The 18,688-nt window shown below is 51.5% G+C and overlaps 8 protein-coding genes across 8 annotated transcripts; 4 read left to right on the top strand and 4 right to left on the bottom strand.

Annotated features, from left to right (window-relative positions):
• Positions 1-215: 215 nt before the first annotated feature.
• On the top strand, positions 216-1,443 carry PC9H_006543 (uncharacterized protein; the record flags this gene model as incomplete). Its single annotated transcript, XM_036776088.1, has 3 exons — positions 216-909; positions 968-1,073; positions 1,140-1,443. 3 exons carry the CDS (start codon positions 216-218, stop codon positions 1,441-1,443), a joined length of 1,104 nt encoding a protein of 367 aa, XP_036632107.1.
• Positions 1,444-2,033: 590 nt separating this feature from the next.
• On the bottom strand, positions 2,034-3,830 carry CYS4 (cystathionine beta-synthase; the record flags this gene model as incomplete). The annotated part of the gene is made up of 9 exons (XM_036776087.1): positions 2,034-2,247; positions 2,303-2,616; positions 2,672-2,878; positions 2,936-2,997; positions 3,057-3,144; positions 3,194-3,235; positions 3,290-3,321; positions 3,372-3,509; positions 3,575-3,830. 9 exons carry the CDS (start codon positions 3,828-3,830, stop codon positions 2,034-2,036), a joined length of 1,353 nt encoding a protein of 450 aa, XP_036632106.1.
• A 133-nt stretch (positions 3,831-3,963) lies between these two features.
• On the bottom strand, positions 3,964-4,652 carry PC9H_006541 (uncharacterized protein; the record flags this gene model as incomplete). Its single annotated transcript, XM_036776086.1, has 5 exons — positions 3,964-4,069; positions 4,124-4,220; positions 4,274-4,307; positions 4,360-4,439; positions 4,487-4,652. 5 exons carry the CDS (start codon positions 4,650-4,652, stop codon positions 3,964-3,966), a joined length of 483 nt encoding a protein of 160 aa, XP_036632105.1.
• Positions 4,653-4,872: 220 nt separating this feature from the next.
• On the top strand, positions 4,873-6,328 carry PC9H_006540 (uncharacterized protein; the record flags this gene model as incomplete). The annotated part of the gene is made up of 5 exons (XM_036776085.1): positions 4,873-4,913; positions 5,065-5,081; positions 5,238-5,777; positions 5,838-6,160; positions 6,212-6,328. 5 exons carry the CDS (start codon positions 4,873-4,875, stop codon positions 6,326-6,328), a joined length of 1,038 nt encoding a protein of 345 aa, XP_036632104.1.
• A 1,061-nt stretch (positions 6,329-7,389) lies between these two features.
• PC9H_006539 (uncharacterized protein) lies at positions 7,390-9,189 on the bottom strand (the record flags this gene model as incomplete). Its single annotated transcript, XM_036776084.1, has 3 exons — positions 7,390-8,614; positions 8,666-8,814; positions 8,866-9,189. The coding sequence occupies 3 exons, from the start codon at positions 9,187-9,189 to the stop codon at positions 7,390-7,392; spliced, it is 1,698 nt and encodes a 565-aa protein (XP_036632103.1).
• A 480-nt stretch (positions 9,190-9,669) lies between these two features.
• Positions 9,670-11,888, top strand: CAT2_2 (Carnitine O-acetyltransferase mitochondrial; the record flags this gene model as incomplete). Its single annotated transcript, XM_036776083.1, has 7 exons — positions 9,670-10,014; positions 10,070-10,094; positions 10,144-10,306; positions 10,351-10,527; positions 10,586-10,673; positions 10,731-11,703; positions 11,761-11,888. The coding sequence occupies 7 exons, from the start codon at positions 9,670-9,672 to the stop codon at positions 11,886-11,888; spliced, it is 1,899 nt and encodes a 632-aa protein (XP_036632102.1).
• A 1,005-nt stretch (positions 11,889-12,893) lies between these two features.
• CDA2_3 (chitin deacetylase) lies at positions 12,894-15,466 on the top strand (the record flags this gene model as incomplete). The annotated part of the gene is made up of 10 exons (XM_036776082.1): positions 12,894-13,227; positions 13,282-13,332; positions 13,384-13,582; positions 13,637-13,666; positions 13,785-13,926; positions 14,616-14,724; positions 14,793-14,882; positions 14,936-15,026; positions 15,081-15,177; positions 15,230-15,466. The coding sequence occupies 10 exons, from the start codon at positions 12,894-12,896 to the stop codon at positions 15,464-15,466; spliced, it is 1,380 nt and encodes a 459-aa protein (XP_036632101.1).
• A 980-nt stretch (positions 15,467-16,446) lies between these two features.
• PC9H_006536 (uncharacterized protein) lies at positions 16,447-18,263 on the bottom strand (the record flags this gene model as incomplete). Its single annotated transcript, XM_036776081.1, has 3 exons — positions 16,447-17,429; positions 17,490-17,815; positions 17,863-18,263. The coding sequence occupies 3 exons, from the start codon at positions 18,261-18,263 to the stop codon at positions 16,447-16,449; spliced, it is 1,710 nt and encodes a 569-aa protein (XP_036632100.1).
• Between the last annotated feature and the right edge of the window lie 425 nt (positions 18,264-18,688).

Here is an 18,688-nt window from a genome sequence, read left to right as displayed (position 1 = left end):
AGTGACGGTTGAACGCGACTCACTGCGGTGTTCGACGATACCATTCACATTGCCTGCTGTATGTAGCGTGTTCTTGTTGCAGCTCAAGGGCACGACTACGCCCCAAGGTGCGAAACACCAGGGCCCCAAACCCAATCCTTTACGTCCACCAGACAACTAGCCAACCGAGCCTTTGGAACCTCGTCTAGAGCCTGGTTATTATTAAAGCCGAAAACATGGACCAAGAGTTCGACTTCCCCTTCGACGCGGATGTTTTCGAAGACCTTGACCTCTACATAGCCTACCAGCTGCAGCAGGAGCTGGACTTGTCGAATATCCACGACTCCCCGCCAGACCTAGAAGACGCTGACTTTGTAGGAGATGAACAACCCCACTGGGTTGATTCGGACTCAGATGGAGGCGATGGAGGCGGCGAAGACAATATCAATCTTGCCAGGTTCGCTTACGACTCAGACGAAGAAGCCAACGAGGACGCAGACCGATTCACTCACGAAGAGGAGGAGGAAGTGGACGACGATGAGAGCGATCAATATGGCCGCCTAACCCCTTACCCCTCCGATGATGATTCTCCATTGACTTTCAGCCCCGACCCATCGGCCAGAAATTCTCCTGAACCACTGGCACGCGGCAGCAAGGCTCATCCCATCTCCTTACCATCCTCCGAGGAGTCCCTCTTGCAAAGTGCAGCCAATCCAGAACTATCTTCAAGTTGCCGAGTTTACCCCTCATTCTCCTGTTCTATATGTTTGGATGATCATCCTGAGGACGATGTTGCACTCATCCCCTCCTGCGAGCACTCTTTCTGCAGAGATTGCTTGCGCTCCTACATCACGAACAAAGTGTCTGAGCATCGGTACCCTGTCTTCTGCCCCGTGTGCATCACAATCGCGGATCAGCAAAGTCCTGGCAGTAAGCAACCCGATCAGCGTAATACATGTTCATTACTGAGATGATCCAATGTGTGTAGTCATCGACGAGACCGTGATAGAAGGTATCTGGATCCCAGAGAAAGAGTACCGTATCTTTGAAGAGATGCAGTTATCCTCTCTGTCTATTCTGCTTCACTGCAGACAGTACGTCACTCCTGATTCCGCCCCTCGGTGTTCTTCTCTTCGTTTGTTGATCAATGACCTCGGTAGATGCGAACAAACGATGAACGTTGCGAGGGATGAATACCAAGAGAACAAAGTTGTCATATGCCCGCTTCCTACATGTACCTATCGGTGGTGCACGGCGTGTCAGCAACCCGTCCCTCTAGGTGGTCCCGACCACGCCTGCGACACCGGTACTTCCACCAACTTGGACAATATGGTCCGCGAGAATGGGTGGAAATTCTGCCCTGGTAAATATCCTATGCTCCCTACATCCGGCTTCATTTACCAACGATTTCTTCAACAGGATGTAGGGCCCCAATTCAGAAAGAATCGGGATGCAACCATATGACGGTCAGTCTCCTCCAGCTTCCTCCCCATCCCCAAATGCTTACCACCGTCTGTCATACTACAGTGTATTACGCCAGGCTGTAACGTGTGAGTGTAGATTGCACAATACTCGTCAGTATCTCAGAGTCGGACTAACTTCGTCATGATGTTTGCAGAAGCTTCTGCTACTCTTGCGGCGATACGATAGTACGCTCGGCGCTGGTTAAGGAGATCTACGCCGCCACAATAAACCATTATGGCGCGAATTGTCGGTTGTTCGAGGACATCCCCGACGTAGATGTACCACCTTGAAACTTTAGTATATCCCAATTGCACACGCACGAGTACACTTGAGTCCCCCTCACATGTGTACACTGTTTCTGATTTGCTGTAGACGATTGCTTTAGCTTTCTCACTTTCATCCTCATCTTGTATTATTTAACTCTGTCCTTCCCGGACAACCCCCGTCCAATATTTAGTACTGCTGTACCTATATCTTCGACGTTACTCAATGTTCACGTGTATCAATACATGCGCCAACTAAAACCAGAATCTATGTAGGATATGTAATTACTCAATAAAAAAGGCCATAGAATTGCGAGGAAAGTCTGATCAATGCGAAGGGACGGAGCCACGTTGAGCCTCGGGAACGGAGCTACGACTCATTGGCCGGATTTTGCCCAAGTCCTCGGCTGCGATGGCATGAGCCTTCCCTGGAGTAGAATCAACTGGATGCAAGATATCCTTGATCGTCTTCGCCAATGGCGTTGGCTCGGCCTCCAACGCTATCTTGAGGAACCAAGATTTGCTCATGTAATTTCTGATTCTGTACGAAGCATCATCAGTCATGCAGGCAAGAACTGGCAACGGGGTGGACGTACCCATCCGGGAGTACGACAACCACGTTTTTGCCTGGTGTCTCCGCAACGTGTTTGCCTTCGTCACCCTTTAACCACTGAAGTGCAGCGCTGAGCGAGCTACCACTGCTGCCGCCAACCAAAAGGCCTTCGTTCCTCATGATCATCTGCACGGCGGGGAAAGAATCTTCGTCCGACGTCTTGATCCACACATCGATATCGTTCGCTTCCCGAGACAACACGTCTGGGATGAAGTCGTAGCCGATGCCTTCGACAACGTAAGCTAAGCCTTCATCTTCGTTGTTAAGCTCCGCTGGGAGGGCTAGGATACTTCCTCTCTGTAGGACACTGAGCTTTGCGTGTCTATTTTACGGAAATTGGGGGGTCGCTTACGGGATCAGCTCCGACTACGACGCAATCTTTGTTATGTGTCTTCTTGATGGCCCGAGAGATACCGGTGATAGTACCGCCAGTGCCGGCACCGGCGACCAGGACATCGACCTTGCCCGAAGAAGGATGCGCTGGGGTTGAGGGGGTGGAGACGACAGCCTCAATTATCTCGGGGCCAGTAGTCAACTCATGCGCCAGGGGGTTGTTCGCCTAATGACGAAGCAAGATAAGATATCGCAAAGGAGGTGAGCAGATATGTGGACTTGCGTTACGGTATTGATCCAAGATGATACCGTAAGGTATTTCCCTTTGAAGTTTTTGGGCCACACCTACGGATCGTTGAGGAATTCAGCCACGAAGCAGCCAGAAAGATCATAGGGGCGGCTACCTATATGGCTCTCTGGCGAGTCCCAGGCAGCTTCTGTAGGGGTACGGATGACTTCGGCACCAAGGGCTCGAAGCGCGGCTTCCTTCTCCTGCAGGACGGCATGAGCAAGGATTTCGACTGAAAAGAAAGTCCCGTACGAGTGACATTTTGTTAGGCATGGTAATAATCACCGAATATCCCTTATCTGTCGTATTCAGTAACTATTCAGGCAACGAATATATCGTCTATTTCACCTTTATGGCACAAGCCATCGCGAGTCCGATACCTTTGAGATATGCATCAGCAAAGCTGCAGAGAAAGCGGGCGTATTCTTACCAGTATTGCCTGATGTCGGTTCTATCACAACGCTCTTCCCAGGTATCAGCTTTCCTTCTGCCTCGGCGGCCTCGACCATCGCTTTGGCGATCCTGTCCTTGACTGAACCTCCGACCGACGTGTATTCGAGCTTTCCCACTATGGACCGAGGTAGTGTTAGCACGGCATTGCCTGCTTTTGGATTCGGATAATGATTGCCATACATAGATTACATTTCAGACCGTTCAACTTTGCGATCTTGTCCAATCGAATCAATGGAGTATGGCCAACGGCGCCAAGAGCGTTATCGAGAATCTGGGGCGACATTGTGCGAGCAGGAGAGGATGGAGGTCGAGAGTAAGCTTGTGCCATCTGGTTGTCCAGTGCGTTGCCTTTTGAGGCGGACGGATCTCGTGTGAATTCGAGGCCGTCGGCATGGATTTGAGCTTGTTTCTTGATCTCATGCATCAACCACGACATCCAAAATTCACAAGTTCCGTTCAGCTGCCAGCTGCAAAATTGGCAGCATGGGAACTCGACATACGACAGAATTCAAAGAAATCGTATTATCCCATTGACTACGCGACGCTAATATTGTGATATACAAAGGGGGCTAATGTTTCAGCATATCGGTATATAAAGGCCAAGGCCTTCCCATCCAAGACTGGAGCTCAGTGTGGTCCTTGTGGTGGTCGTCAGTATTCGGGTGGATAAGGACTCTTGTGGACACTAGTAAGTCATAATGGCATGCAATGGCGTGATTCAGTACTCACGAGCATGGCCCCCGATTCACAGTCAACCAAGCAAATAAGGTACCAGTCTGGTGCGGCGTGAAGGTGTTCACTTCGAACATCGCTGTTGGGTGAGGGCCTAGTGACGCTATGTTAGTGCCTAGGCAGTCGAGCTGAACATATTGTACGGACCGACGGGTTTGTCCCAGAAACGATAAATCCGGAGCTGGGGAAGACGTCAAGACCTCGCTTGGAACGTGGAATTGTCAAGCTCGAACCTCTGGAAACTCCCTCCTTATCCTTTCATGAAGCTCCCTCGCATACTTGGCCTCCGCCGCGACAGTTGGCATGTAATATACTAGATATCTCAGCGTCAACAACTTTCCCAGCGATACCTGCACTTACTGTGGAAATCGAACCCATTGTTCGATGAGTCAATAGGCTTTGGGAACTCGTCGTATGCCGGTGACTTGGGACCAGGAGGGTTGTATAAGGACTTGCCATCAGCATTAAAATCGGTTGGCAGCGGCGCTGCATTCTCATATCCTTGAAGAGGGGAGTCGTATGCCATGTCGACGTCTGTGGCGTTGGTTCCCGCAAACTCACGAGCCCTTGGACTTTTATACTGATTTGAATTAGCAGCGGTGAGTCCAATTATCAATTGCTAAATAATCAGTCCTCTATTTATACAGTTCACCGCATCAGCATGCTTACGTTGCTTACTTTTAAGGCTGCTAAACTCTTGGGAGGTGCGTACTATGTAGCATGGACGCCGCCATGACAAAGGAAGCATGAGGTGGTTCCAAGAGCCACCTGGTATGAAGACCGGCGAGTGCGTTCCAGAACAGATGCGATCATATCGCTCAACAAGCTGGTGCTCGAATTGATACGATCGAACTACTGGCAATGGCGTGAAGGTGGTTGAATCTGAGCTAGTGCGAAGTTTGCAGTGAAGAGGCCTAGGACTGCTACTTATTAGCCAGTGACTCCGAGCCCGGTTGTAAGGATGCACCGGCAAGAGAAGCTTGTGCCGCAACTGTTTCGTATATACATATGGGCATTTCGACACGGTAGACTCTGTCGACGTCGAACTTTATACAATGTAGCTGCCTACAAACTTTATGCTTTATTGCCGCCGATCACATACCCAATTTAGTGCATACGTCGGGTCGACGACGGCATTCGATCATCTTCGAAGTCATTGTCATGAGCGCCATTGGCAGCGTATTTCTCGGCGACGTCCAGCGGCACCGACTCTTTTCTTCTTCCTCCCGATCACCTCCCGCCTCGCCATCGCCCCCACCATCGGCGGTATCCATGAGCAGCATAACCGTGCCCTTGCCAGCTAGCCCGCCATCAACTCAGTCAACCCCCGCTTCCCCTTCGGCTTCACATTCGGCTAAGGAAGCTGAAACATTTGCATCCTTTTCATTGTCCCTTGAGCCACCTGTGGTCGCTCCGACTATTGATCCTGAACTATCATTGGAGTTGCGATTGCGATGGCTTGAAGCTCTGATACTCGGTACGAAGCATGACCACAAAGGCAAAGAGACGGAACCAGCAGGAACCGTGGCGGGTTCAACTCGTACCGAACTAAAGCAGGGCGAAACCCTCGTCCGTGCCGTGGAGGACATACAGAAGAGCCTGAACCTCGCTGTCGAAAACAACGATGGGCTCAAGAAGTTCATGGACCATTGTACGTCGCGTTCATGTTCCCAGTTCTCCCAGTATCCCATTCCTATTGTTCACGTTCTAGATGACCGAAATGCTGCCTTCCTCACACCCTCGTTCGCGCTGTCTGGCATACTCCCCGAAACCCCTTCATATTCTATGATGTCTCCCGAGGAGCTGGAGGCGTTCATCACCGAAATGGAGCCGGAAATACGCGCCGCTGACCACGACATGCGCGAGATCGAGGCTCTAAGCAACAAAGGCGTGCTGAACGCGGGGAAACTCGCTGATCATGAAGCATTGCGCCCAAGGCTAGACGCTGTCATCAAAGCATACGAGGAAGATTTGGAGCGAGCCGCGGCGCTAGAGCATCGGATGGCAAGGCTCATGGAGAGAAATGCTACGCTGGTGAGTAGACCAGAATGCTGGATTGGAATGTTCTTGAAAATTGGGAACTAGGTCGACGCGCTCTCGGAACTGTTTGTTATATGGGACGACGCGATCACCAATGCTGAGGTCAAGGTCGCAAGGCTAGAACAGCTCAAGCAGGAGCGAAAACGTCTAGGGATGGAATAAAGCAGACACCGTTACCGTTTTCCTTACCATATTATACCCGCTACTAAATTGTCAAGCATAGATGTGCTCACTTGTATCATGTAGTCGAATAAGGAAGATAATATCATCCATGGCCAAACCTATCGTAGTTCTGCCCTGGCTAAGGACGCGAAGGAGCCTTTTAAGCTCATTTCAATTTGCCTACTGGCCGATGTGCCCACCACGCAGAAGGGCATTTTCAATCGTAAACGCATATGCAAATCGGACTAGTAGGTACAATTACAATTAGCTCGCGCGCCATGAACCGATACAGATATCGTCAAAATACAGCGATGGGCGGGCAAGATACGACGTGGCGGCGCTGACTTAAGGAGGTACGGCGCGATCAGGCAATTCTTCGAACAAATGACAACGGCTATAATGGCTGCTGATTGCGGGGCCAATGTCAGAGGGACTCGCAGATGCGATGATAGATTCTCCGCAGCGATAGCAGAAGTGCCTTGAAAGACCAGGGCATCAACATGAGGCTTGTCGTATAGTATTAAGGATAACCCTTACATGTTACAGCCTGGGGATGAGCACTGAGCGTCACCACGAAAAGTCAGTCACGATTCAATCAAGAAGCAGAGGGTCACATACTGTCATATGGTTGCAACCCGATTCCTTCTGGATGGGTGTCTTGCATCCTATGGGAGACTATTGGGGAGAGTTTCGAACAAGAAAATGCCAACGCACCAGGGCAATGTTTCCAGCCCCTCGTCGTCATGAGCTGTTCGAGTTCCTTACTTCCATCACACGAATGCCCATCTGTGTTCGTCACAGGCTGCTGACATTGCTTGCACCACATATAGTGGCAGGCAGGCAAGGGGCAATTGAGAACCTTCAACTCCTGAAACTCGTCCCGAGCTACATACAACGAGCTCTTGCACCTGTGGACCGCACTTTGTCAGTACAGCGCTGGAAAGCGATTGAGTTTGCTTACTGGCGACAATGGAGCAGAACTGAGAATGAGGCGAGCGACATCTCTTCCAGGGTTGTATATACTTTCTCCGGGATGCCTATCTCTCGCACCATGTCATCGGTTATAACTTGAACCAAGCATCAGCCCTTGAATGGCCTGACGGAGGAAAATCAGCGCTCATACCTGAGGGCTCGCCGTGCTTGCCTGCCGTGCAGGAAGGGCACATGATGGGGTATCTGTGGTCGTTGACTCGGCTTACAATATGGCCTCGGAGGCACTGCCTGCAAAAAGAATGGTCGCACTTCGGTATCTGAGCGAGGTCGTCCTCTGGGGTTTCCTCGAAACAGATCTCGCATTCAAACGTTGCTTGGACGAGTTGCATGAGGTCTCTCTGTTCCGATATGATGCGTAGGTCTTCTTCCTCAAACTCACGCTGGAGTCTGGCTGCCATCGAAGCATCGCGTAATGCATCGGAGTTGAGTTGCAGGGAAATGCGCTGGGCGATGAATAGGTCCTCTTCTTCCTTTGCTGTCATCGAACTCGGCTTCGCCTGTTTAGCGGTGTCTTGGATGTTTTTACTCTCGGCCCATCGAGAAGATCCTGGTATGGGGGATGGAGGACGATTTCGACGACTTTGCTCACGAGTATTGTGGCGATACTCCGGCCCCGGAGGCCCTATTACATACCTATTGCTATTTGCTTTCTGCTTGTCCTTTCGTGAAGAACTAGAATGGGGCGGTGGGGATGGGTTCCGAGACCAGATGGAAGGGAACCAAGTACCCGTACTCTGGCTACTACTCCTGGTTTCCTGGGACCGCGTCCACCGTTGGGCGTCGGTAAACTCTTGTCGCAGAGCAAGAAGTTCTTCCTGAAGCTGGGCATTTGTTGCAACGAACAGGGAATTTTCTTCCTTCAAAGCCGTGATGCTCTCTTTCAACTCCCTGTTCTCAGTCTTCAACTCGGCGATCTGACCCCGTTCGTTCAAGATTTGGAGGCTGGCTTCGACGAGTGTCTGCGCCATGCTATCTTTGCTCTGTTCTCCCTGTCTGGCTTTGAGCAGCAAACCAGAGAAGTTGCCGAGGAGTTGAGCTTGCCACTGCATGTTGTCGTCGCTCAGCAACTTTCTGTCGACGGACATGAGTTCACTGAGTTGTTCGGCGGTCGCGTCAAGGGAGGTGTTGAATATGAAACCAGCGCCATCGGGATGGCTGGGACGCGGATGGGAGTCGAAGATCACGAACACGTCTTGATGCTGCGTCGCAATCTTCATGCAGGCTACGATCTCTGGTGGTCGTGTTATCACCACAGCAGTGGAGACATGCCTCGCATTTGGATCCTGAAGGTGGCTGAGGAGTAGCATCAGTCGCTGTACTATTTGCCAGTGTCAAGAACCATACCCGAGTAGCCTTCTGAAAGAGCTAATGCTTGGTCTCTCAAAGAATGTGCCAGAGGATTTGAGGCATTGCTGGAATAATGGCACACGGAATATTTCGTCGACTTCCAGGTGGGCGCTCCCAGCCCATTGGCCGCAGATGGACATGATTTCCTTGATTAGAAGGATTAGCACCGAGCGAAGCGGTGTGATGTCGCTGCGTACCTGCGCAGTTTGATGTGAAGCGACTTCGCGAAGCAGGGTTTCCCCTCGAATACCACCCTGTTCCTTGCCCAAGATCACTCGGACGAAGTTCAGTGCAGCAAGCCCGCACGCCGAGACGCCCCCGGACTGGTACTGGCTTGAGCCGCCGTAAGAAACAATGAAATCCTTGGAAGTCAATATGTGTTCTATTATTCCGCCTCCTGTAGGCACGACGTCCATCGGCTCGGGGGTGCCATATCTGCTTGTAGTCTGGCTGTTGGTGCTATCGGAGCTGAGGCTGGGGGATCGGCGAGACATACTCGGTCCCGGCCTACCTAAAGTCATGGTGGAATGAAAGCAGTACGCCCGGAGAGCGTCCTTTGCCCAATCCCTTTATACCTTAAGCTCTCTACTGCGGAGGGCGTCACCTTGCTTTCTATCGATCCTCGTGTTCGATGGGAAGAAGTTTGAATGAACCTCGAGGCCTGCGATATTTCGAGAGCTTCCAGCCCATGAACCAGCCTTGAGGTTCTAAGTTAAAAGCTGTACTGTATTGGAACTTGTGTATATAAAGTTGGGAACAAGGAATGCGCCCATCACGTGGGAGGATGATCGCGTTGTATACCCCTAAAGGCGGAGTAGGGCTGCTCCCCGGATCCGGCCACTTGATTCCGCGCAGAGGCCGGAATCCGCTTCCAGTCAATCAGATGCAGGAAACTGTATAAAGCCGCATCCCAGTCGCTTCAGGTTCTGATGATGCTCCCTATATACCGCTCGACGATCACCACGTCGAGGTTCGCCCGGAGCTCCCTGTTCGTCCGTTCCATGGCCGGCTCAGCGACAACGCCTATCGTCCTCGCCAGTCGCCCCGATGACTGGAAGGCGCGTGCACCCGGTCCCCCATCGACATCTGTCACATTCGCTGCCCAGGACAAGCTGCCAAAGCTTCCCGTCCCTGATCTGAAGCAGACGTTGGTCAAACTCAAGGAGAGCTTGCGGCCTATCGCTTGGAACGACGCTGAATACTCTGCAGTGGAGAAGAAAATCGACGAATTTGAACAGGGCAAAGGCGTCGAATTGCACCAGAGGCTGCTCGCGAAGCATGCAGCGACCAAGCACTGGTTAGAGGACTGGTGGGATGATGGAGGATACCTAGGTTACAGAGATTCGGTGGGGTATATCGCGTCCGCATTCCCGAAAGCGTATACTGAATCTGGGACATCAGGTTGTGGTCAATGTTTCATACTATTGTAAGCTCAGATTTCATCTCAAGCAATTCGTAACTAACTCCAATCTAAGATGGATTTGACCGCCAGCCGGCGCACCTCCCACAAAGTCCTGCAGGCAGGGCAGCCACAATCGCCAGAGCTGCCATGATATTCCGACAGCAACTTAGACGGGGTTTAGTGAAACCAGATGGAACGAAGGAAGGACCGTTCTGCATGGATACATATAGGCAAGTGTGCTGCGTCGTGACTCCACCTAATCTGTCTCATATATATTTAGATGGATGTTTGACTGCTGTCGCGTCCCCGGCCCCCAAGGCCTCGACTGGAGTGTCTCATATGCGAAGCAAGGCGAAGAGGGCGATGATGCGCACATCGTTGTATTTCGTAACAATAGACCGTGGAAGGTTAACGCCACACAAAACGGTCGGATTCTCAGCACAGCAGAGTTTGAAGCGTGAGTGAAAACCTCTGCGCTTCCTTTTGCGTCTCTTAGGCGTCTCAACTTTATTTAGGCAAATAAACCATATTTATGAGAACAGCGCTGGAGATCATCCCGGGGTTGGCGTACTCGCGGCAAACAACCGTGACGTATGGGCGAAGGTTGTTACACAGTTATGCCCCTTTTGATGACCATATACTCACAACAAAAATCTATAGGACTATGTTGAACTCGCCAAATCGCCATACAACTCTAGCATCATCCACACCATCCAATCCGCTGCTTTCACTATTAGCTTAGACTCCTCATCGCCCGCAGACCCCGTTGCACATAGCCGCGATCTATGGCACGGATACCTCTCCCCAGAGGGCGTGCCTATTGGTCTCCGTAATCGTTGGGTAGATAAGCCTTGCGAGTTCATCGTCTTTGACAATGCAGAAGCTGGCATTATGGGGGAGCATTCCGTCATGGATGGCACGCCCACGGTTCGGCTTTGCGACGAGGTACTCGAGATGCTCCACAACCCCGCGTTTGATAACGGTGATGTCCCAACCCCTACTAAGGCTGCCAGCACTCCTCTGGACTGGGAGGTCGCACCCGCGATCATCCAAGCCATCAGCAAGGCGGATGAGGCAGCTCGCGAACTCATCCAGAGCCAGGAACTGACTTTCCATGTCACATCATATGGGAAAGCAGCCATCAAGAAATTCGGGGTCTCCCCAGATTCGTGGGCACAGATGATCATTCAGCTCGCGTACAGACGTCTCATTGGCAACGAACCGCGCAAGGGCGGTACGTACGAAGCTGCTACCACGAGGAAGTTCTACAAGGGTCGGACTGAGGCCATTCGTGTGGTCACCACCGAGTCGGATGCTTGGGTAGCCAGCATGGATGATCCTTCTGTGAACGCTGTGGAGAAGAAGAGGCTCTTTGACATCGCGACCAAGAAGCACATCAGCACCGCCAAATATTGTGGGGCTGGTCAGGGCATTGATAGGCACCTCTTGGGTCTGAAGAAATCGCTGAAGGAAGACGAGGACGCGCCTGCTTTGTTCGAGGATCCAGTATACCAGCGGGCGACTTATTGGGTATTGAGTACTTCAGCTATCTTCTCGAAGCATTTCCCTGTTTATGGGTGGGGAGAGGTCGTCCCGGATGGATTTGGCGTTGCGTATATGACTGGGTTCGATGGTGAGCTTCTGTCCTTTTGTCAGATGATAAAGCAGTAACCAACTTCGGCGTGAATAGACCGTCTACAGTTCACGGTTACATCGAGGAAGGAGATGCCTAATGCGCAGTTCATGGAAGAGATCATGAAGGCGGCCGAAGACCTATTCAATCTGCATGCCAGTGAGGCGCAGAAATCTAGATTGTAGATATGTACGACGGGTTGTGGTGCCCGCATTGGCTTAACATCCGCAATGCACTCATTTTGTATGTCCTTTGCTGAGCCTTGTTGCACGCCATTGCTGGCAAAATGGCAAACGAGTTGGTCTTGGGCCGACGATCGGCGGCCTGTGGCGGCGTACTACCTGCCTGATTTGGACTGCTCTCTATTAAGCGCTCAACTGCGTCCGTCCAATTTTGGCACTGGATCCGCTCCCGTAGAAAACTTCCCACCGTCGATGAGAGGGAACGAGGCTGAAGGATTCTATTTGCGTTTACTTCTCAGAAACGAAATGCTGCTTTCGTCCCACTGCATCTTTCCAACCGTAACTGCGTTCGCGACGCGTCGACTTTCGCGTGGAATTCTGCGGTCGCCATTAACGTTGAGCCAAATTCCAATCGGCTTACGGCTTCAATGCCTACGCATTTCTACAATTGGGTAATCCGTCAGTCATCAATTGCTGCTGAGCTCATTCCAAGCTTAAATTTCTACCCAAGCTGCACACTGTTGCGCGCGGCGACAGACGGCGACATTCGCCGTACATTACTTGGCACATCTAGGCCAGTCCACAACGGGTAGCAGTTGGGCAGCAATTCACCTCAACGACAATGGCCAAATGACCATCGACGATGGCAAGACGACGGGTTGAAGCCCTACTCTACTGATGGGTTGTTTGACCAGCTCATGCGATGGGATGAGCAGGATATCTCATGTCGGTACGACCAGGCGACGTTGCAACTTGTCGCGATCGGCTGGCGACCGGCTGGCCATTGTCCTATTTCGTGTCGCCCAAGCCCCGCCAAGAGCAATCCATTGGAAACGCGTGATTCATACAATGATGGCCCCCGCTCGTGCGAAATTGTTTCAGGGGAGGTCAAACTGATTTTTTGTGTCGTCAACCTGTTGTTTTGAGACAACGACGATATAAAACCATTACTCCCCACCAAGGGCGCACCTTGCTAGCTGCGCTCGCCACACTCATTTGACAATCACCATGAAGCTTCAAGCCTTCTCAGCTTTCTTTACCCTCGCCGTCGTCGCTAATGCACATAACCTCAAGGCTCGCCATGATCGCGTAGTTCACAAACGACAGGCATTGACCTCCTCTTCCTCGGTATCCCACTCCGGCACCACACATTCGACGACTACAACGGCAGCCGCGACGCCTCCTGTGTCGCTTGTTCCCGCTGCTGCTGCCGGGACAGGAGTGCCACCAATCGAGAGCATCTCTTCTGGCATGCCTACGCAGGCCACCCTTCCCGTCTCTGGCACGTTCACCCCCGGTGCTACACCACCAGTGTCTGGTGCACCGGTTCTCCCAACACCATGTATGGATTTACCAAAAAATTGTCGGCTGAATTTACTGATCCGCCATTGTGTAGTCGCCTTCAACCCCGCAGATTGGCCTCCGCAAGACAGAGTTGCCCCAGTCGGTACGTGTAATTGGATCACCTTTTTGCTTGTCGCGCTTACACTTCGTGTAGATTCGTCTGAAGTCGCCGAATGGTTGAAAGAACTGGAAGGCCATAATATCCCTGCCTTAGCACCAACCGTCGACGGCTCCTGTGCAGGTGATCCTGCCGCTGCTGCTGACGCTGCCAACCGTGGATGGTGGACTTGCGGTGGACACACGCGTGCTACCGACGTTCTCGCTTGCCCTGATAAACTGACTTGGGGAGTTAGGTAAGTCTGCCCTGGTACCTGACCTTCAGATTCAAATTAACATCTGTGCGTTAGCTTCGACGATGGACCATCTCCTTACAGTAAGTACCTTGTCTAATTTCATCTCACCGCCTCATATTGATCACATTCTTATGTATTCAGCCCAGTTCGTATATATCCTTCGGGAAAATATCGGACCGTTCTAAATATGTTTGGATTATAGGAAACTCCTCAACTTCTTGTCTGAGAAGGACATCAACGCTACATTCTTCGTCGTCGGGTCGCGTGTCATTGAGCGTCCCCAGCTCTTGCTCGAAGAATACATGCGTGGCCACGAAATCAGCGTCCATACCTGGTCACATAGGGTAGGGGGCAGGCTCTTCCATTCCATGTCCCATGACTAACCCATTAGGGCCCGGTCTGCTCGTCGAGATGTCAGTCCCTCGGGCCTGGGGTTGGCGGAGATTGAACTTGACAAAACCTAGCGCTGGAGTCTGCTCAGGGCGCTTGGGAATCGTCACAAATAAGTCACAGACATCATGGTGGGAAAGCGGCAATAGATACAAAGTAAATACATGCAAACTTCTGCTTTCGGTATTTCTTGTATTTCTTGTCGGCGACCTGAAGTATCCCGGCTCAGTAGGTGATATACTAGTCCAAAAGAGTTTAACATGTGGTACGTTGGTTTAGCGGTTTGCGCGCTTGAGTACTACTTTTTAGCACGGAAAGGTTGCGGGTTCGAGCCACGGATTGTCCTTTTTTCACTTCTTCGTCCTGCTATCTCACCACTAACATTCATTAATAAATAAACACCACAAGCTGTAGTACTGTTTATTGGAGGGAATAGATAATGCAGTTGATACAAGGTGCCACCAGGTATATTAACGCTGACATAATAATGTGACAGGAAGGTCCTAACCCACCCGCAAACCCCCTGGTACAGCAGACCAAACTGTCGGTTTGGAGTAGGTTTGGGCCAGGTTTGGTCCAACCGTGGGAGCCAAATTTGGCAGGTAGGGACTAACATCTCGACGAGCAGACCGGGCCCTTACAGCCTTTGACTTCCCTCACCACCGAACAAGTTGTTGCTGAGTTAGGCTGGACACGTAAAGCCATCAAGACTGTTCTTGGCGTGACACCGACTACTATGCGACCGCCGTTCGGTGACATCGGCACGTGGCTCTCAGTTCTTCCTTCTGATAATTTCCTAATTGGGTGTCTGTATTTACAGATGACCGTGTCCGAGCTATTTCGTTGGCGATGGGCATGGTTCCCATCCTCTGGACAAGTTCTCCTGCAACTGGTCCTTTCGACACCTTTGGTACGTACCTTTCATGGGATGCTTGATATGAGAGAATATTCATGGTTCGACAGATTGGAAGGTCGCCGCTGGACTTGTTAAGGGCCCCGAATCCTTCAACACTTTCCAAGCCATCCTCGGTAACGCGTCTACATTGAACACGGGGTTTGTGCTCCTCTCCTCAAGCCATTATACTGTGACTTACTAAATTGTTACTAGTTTCATCGTCTTGCAGCACGATTTATATGAAATCACCGTCGACATGGCCGTTGGTCACACCTTGACTGCTGCTTTGACCCATAACCCCGCGCTAAACGTACGGAAACAAACTTCTGACTTGTCTTCCTGCTCTAACGTTTCTCCCGTAGCTTCAAGCCATTGGTAAATGCATGAAGTGGCCCACAGGTAACCTCTACCTCGAAACAAATACAAATGCCACTTTCCCAACCAAGGGCGTCGACACTGACGGCGATGGTGTCATCGAAACACACGGCAAAACCGGCCAATCTAGCAACGGCAGCAACAACAATGGTGCTGGCTTCGTTGCAGTCCCCTTCTTCACTGTCGCGGGCGCAATGGCTGTCATTGCCACCTTGCTCTCATAGTACAGCGTCCGCGCGTTCGACATTGTGCGAAGCCTCCTTCGTTCACGGGCTTCTTTCGACATCCCCCATACGTCCATGCCACTGACTTGGGCGCTGCTCGTGTCACCCTTCGCAGCGTTTCAATCAACTCCTCGCTGACACTTTTGGAGCATTGTGTTTGTAACAGTGTCGCAGTGCTATCATCTGCTAATGTTTCCTTTCATCTCCGTACATATAAATTTATATAATTATTCCACCATGGGTAGATCAGACGACAGAGGACGGACGGACAAACATCCTATGATTTCTATCGTTAGATAGGTAATGAAACTGGTATTTCGTTCCCAGTGTTGTGACCTTATAAGAAACTCTGGATTGACAACTACCGCAGGACATCGTGTAAGCTCGTACTAGACTTCGGGAAATACTGCTTGAATCTTCTCCTGGGTTGGTTAACTACAGGCTGACTCTTTTTTCTGTTTTTCCGACCCCGTCTGCCAGTAACTTCCTTCGACACCTCCTCAACCTGGACCGGCCGAAGTTCAGTGCTCCTTCCTACGAACTGGAAGCGTGGCTCCGCTGCCCCTTCGACAGGGCGAAGACCATAGTGGAAGTGAACGATCTCGCTAGCGCTTTTCCCCCTATCGACCACGTCCTTGGTCCTGTCCTCATCGATCTTTGTGATCCATAACCAGTCGCCCGTCTGCATCCTGGGCATGTCTCTCAACAGGTACGAGGCAGTACTGTATTCCAGGAGGGCGTTGCACTTGCGCTGGCGGGCTTCATGCAAAGCAATACCTTGCCAGACGCTCACGAGGTCATCCGCAGATAGCTTGATACAAGACGGAGGATAAAGTTACATCTTCTGAATTGAATCCTGAGACAAGCCTATGGCTGCGAAGTGACAGTACCTGAAACCGTGCATACACTGATGAGTGTCGCAAGTAATCGTTTTAAATTAGAATGTAACGTAGCCAATATTTGAATGCTCCTAGATGCCATCAATCCTCGAAGTCGCTCATATCTAGCCCCCTGTTGATGTCAACTGCGACCACTGCAATATCTCGATCCTCGTCTTCCGAGGTTGACAGTGTTTCTGCATCATCAACGATATCCCCACTCGCCGTCGTGGCTATTCCAGTAGCTGGTTCATCTATGCCCGAAGATGCAGTGGCATTGCTCGATATCTCCGGCCGTGAATCCAGGAAGTCCAGACATCCCCACTGGCATCCTCGCCATCGAATAGGGACCGAACCGCCTACCAAGATCCCAGCAATTGTATCTTCCCATGTAAACCTCTCCTCAGTGTGATGGATGAACAGTGAGGGGGTTGATCCGGACCCTGGAGAAAGATGGCGGGGCGAAGGGCAGGTTCCTACCCCAGTAATTCTCGCGTCATCTTCTTCAGGCGTTGGTACCATAGCGGGCTCGGGGTCCTGATGGATGCACTCTTCGCCATAGGTGCAGCCAGGCGATATTGCCTCAAATAGGGACTCTAGGTGATCGGGCAAAGGGGTCCGAAGTCTGACTTTGGACGAAGGCGTGGACCATATGTCAGGCTCGAGCAAAGGAAGATGATACCGGGCCTGAAGGACGCTGATTGGAGGGCTATTTGAAGGCAATTGCCGGCAGGGGGAGAATAGATGGCGAAGACAAATCTCCTGAAGTGGTATAACTCTTGGTAACTTCCTGCTGACGTCGGACACTATCTTGGTATAAACGCGTTCGGCCTCAATCTCGCGACTCTCCATAAGTGCTCGTGTGCCCCATAATGATCGCGAGCGTGAAAAGGGTCGCTTAGATATTGGTGGGGCGAGGGACGCGGGTATTGGCAAAAATGGATTGGGGTGCACATGGAGTTGGGCAAGGCTTAGATGGAGAATTTCTGAAGGAAGATATCGGATCTTGTTGTTCGCGATGTTGAGCTCACGGAGATTAGCTAGCTTCGAAATCTCTGGAGGGATGGACGTCAAAGAATTAGCACCTATGTAGGCGCACATCGTAAGCCCTGGAGCGCGTAAAAGTCCTCAACATAAGAACTCACGAATGATCAATACGGTTAACTTCTCCACCTGAAAAAGCTGTCGCGGTAACGTCTGAATTTGGTTGCGGGACAAGAAGAGCTGTATCTCTTCGCGGGGCAACCCTAAGTTCCCCAGAGAACTCGTCCTCTCGGGGAAGGGAGAGAACATGTCGCCTGACGTACTAGCAGGCGCTGTGCTCACGCGCGCCATTTGTCGTCGGCCATTAAGCGGAAGGGCAGGCGCGATGATCTTACGCGCGTTTATGAGCTCTGCTTTCTCTGAGAGTGCGCGAAACCCTTGTAGATCGCGCATAGCATTCCCGGGAATGTATGTCAGCTCCCTGTCTCTGCGTACATGGTTAGCTTGCTGTTCTTGAGTCTTCTTAGTACTCACTCTAAGCGTACCGTGCCATGGCCGTGGTCAATGACTTCGGTGATCACCCTATCCCACTCCGCGGCTTCCGCATCCACGACTTCTTCATTTCCGAACTCGATGCTTGGAAACGAGGATTCTAGGAACGAATCGTCTATATCTTTGGTAAATGATCCACGGCGAGGCTTTTTGGTTGCCGGTCCGGCCGCCAATACGTCTGAGGCGAAGCTTCGAACTCGTTTCTCATATCTTGGAAGTGCCTTGGACGATGCAGCAAAAGGATGAATTAATGGCGAGTCGTCCAATTGCAGGTCAGAAGTATCCAAGCCTGGTGAGGAAGGAGGCGATGAGTCCGCAGCAAATAGAGATGGGGAGGAGGGAGGAGAAGAGAGTTCTGTCGGAGGACTGCGTCTGCTGAACATGGTGGTAGCTCTGCAAGCCAGCTGAAGCCGACCGTAGTACACAACGCGATCACATGACCTTCTCATTTACGTCCTGGTAAATCACGGCGTCGGAAATTTTGGGCCTCGCGTAGCCTCGCGCCCGCTCGCATCAGAACTCCAGACATAATCGCTGGGGCGACACCGTGACAAACGATGGTCATCCGACCGCGTTCAGAATATTTGATTCCGCATCGTGTCAGTCCCTGAGGCACGTCGCAGCCATGTGCCTGAGGTCTTTGCTTGGGTCAACCACGACCACAATTGGCACTCAAATCTACCTCCAGAATCCGAAGGCACAGTGAACTTTGTCCCAGCATCACTGCCAGCGAGCGGCGGCGGCCAATGTGCGCCATGTGCTGCTATTGTTGCGGTATTTGGAGTTTCCCACGGAAAGACAATTAAGC

The sequence above is a fragment of the Pleurotus ostreatus genome (assembly GCF_014466165.1).
Source record: "Pleurotus ostreatus strain PC9 chromosome Unknown scaffold_4, whole genome shotgun sequence".
Lineage (NCBI taxonomy): Eukaryota > Fungi > Basidiomycota > Agaricomycetes > Agaricales > Pleurotaceae > Pleurotus > Pleurotus ostreatus.
Note: the sequence above shows the minus strand (reverse complement) of the source record. Positions and strands in the feature narration are given on the sequence as shown.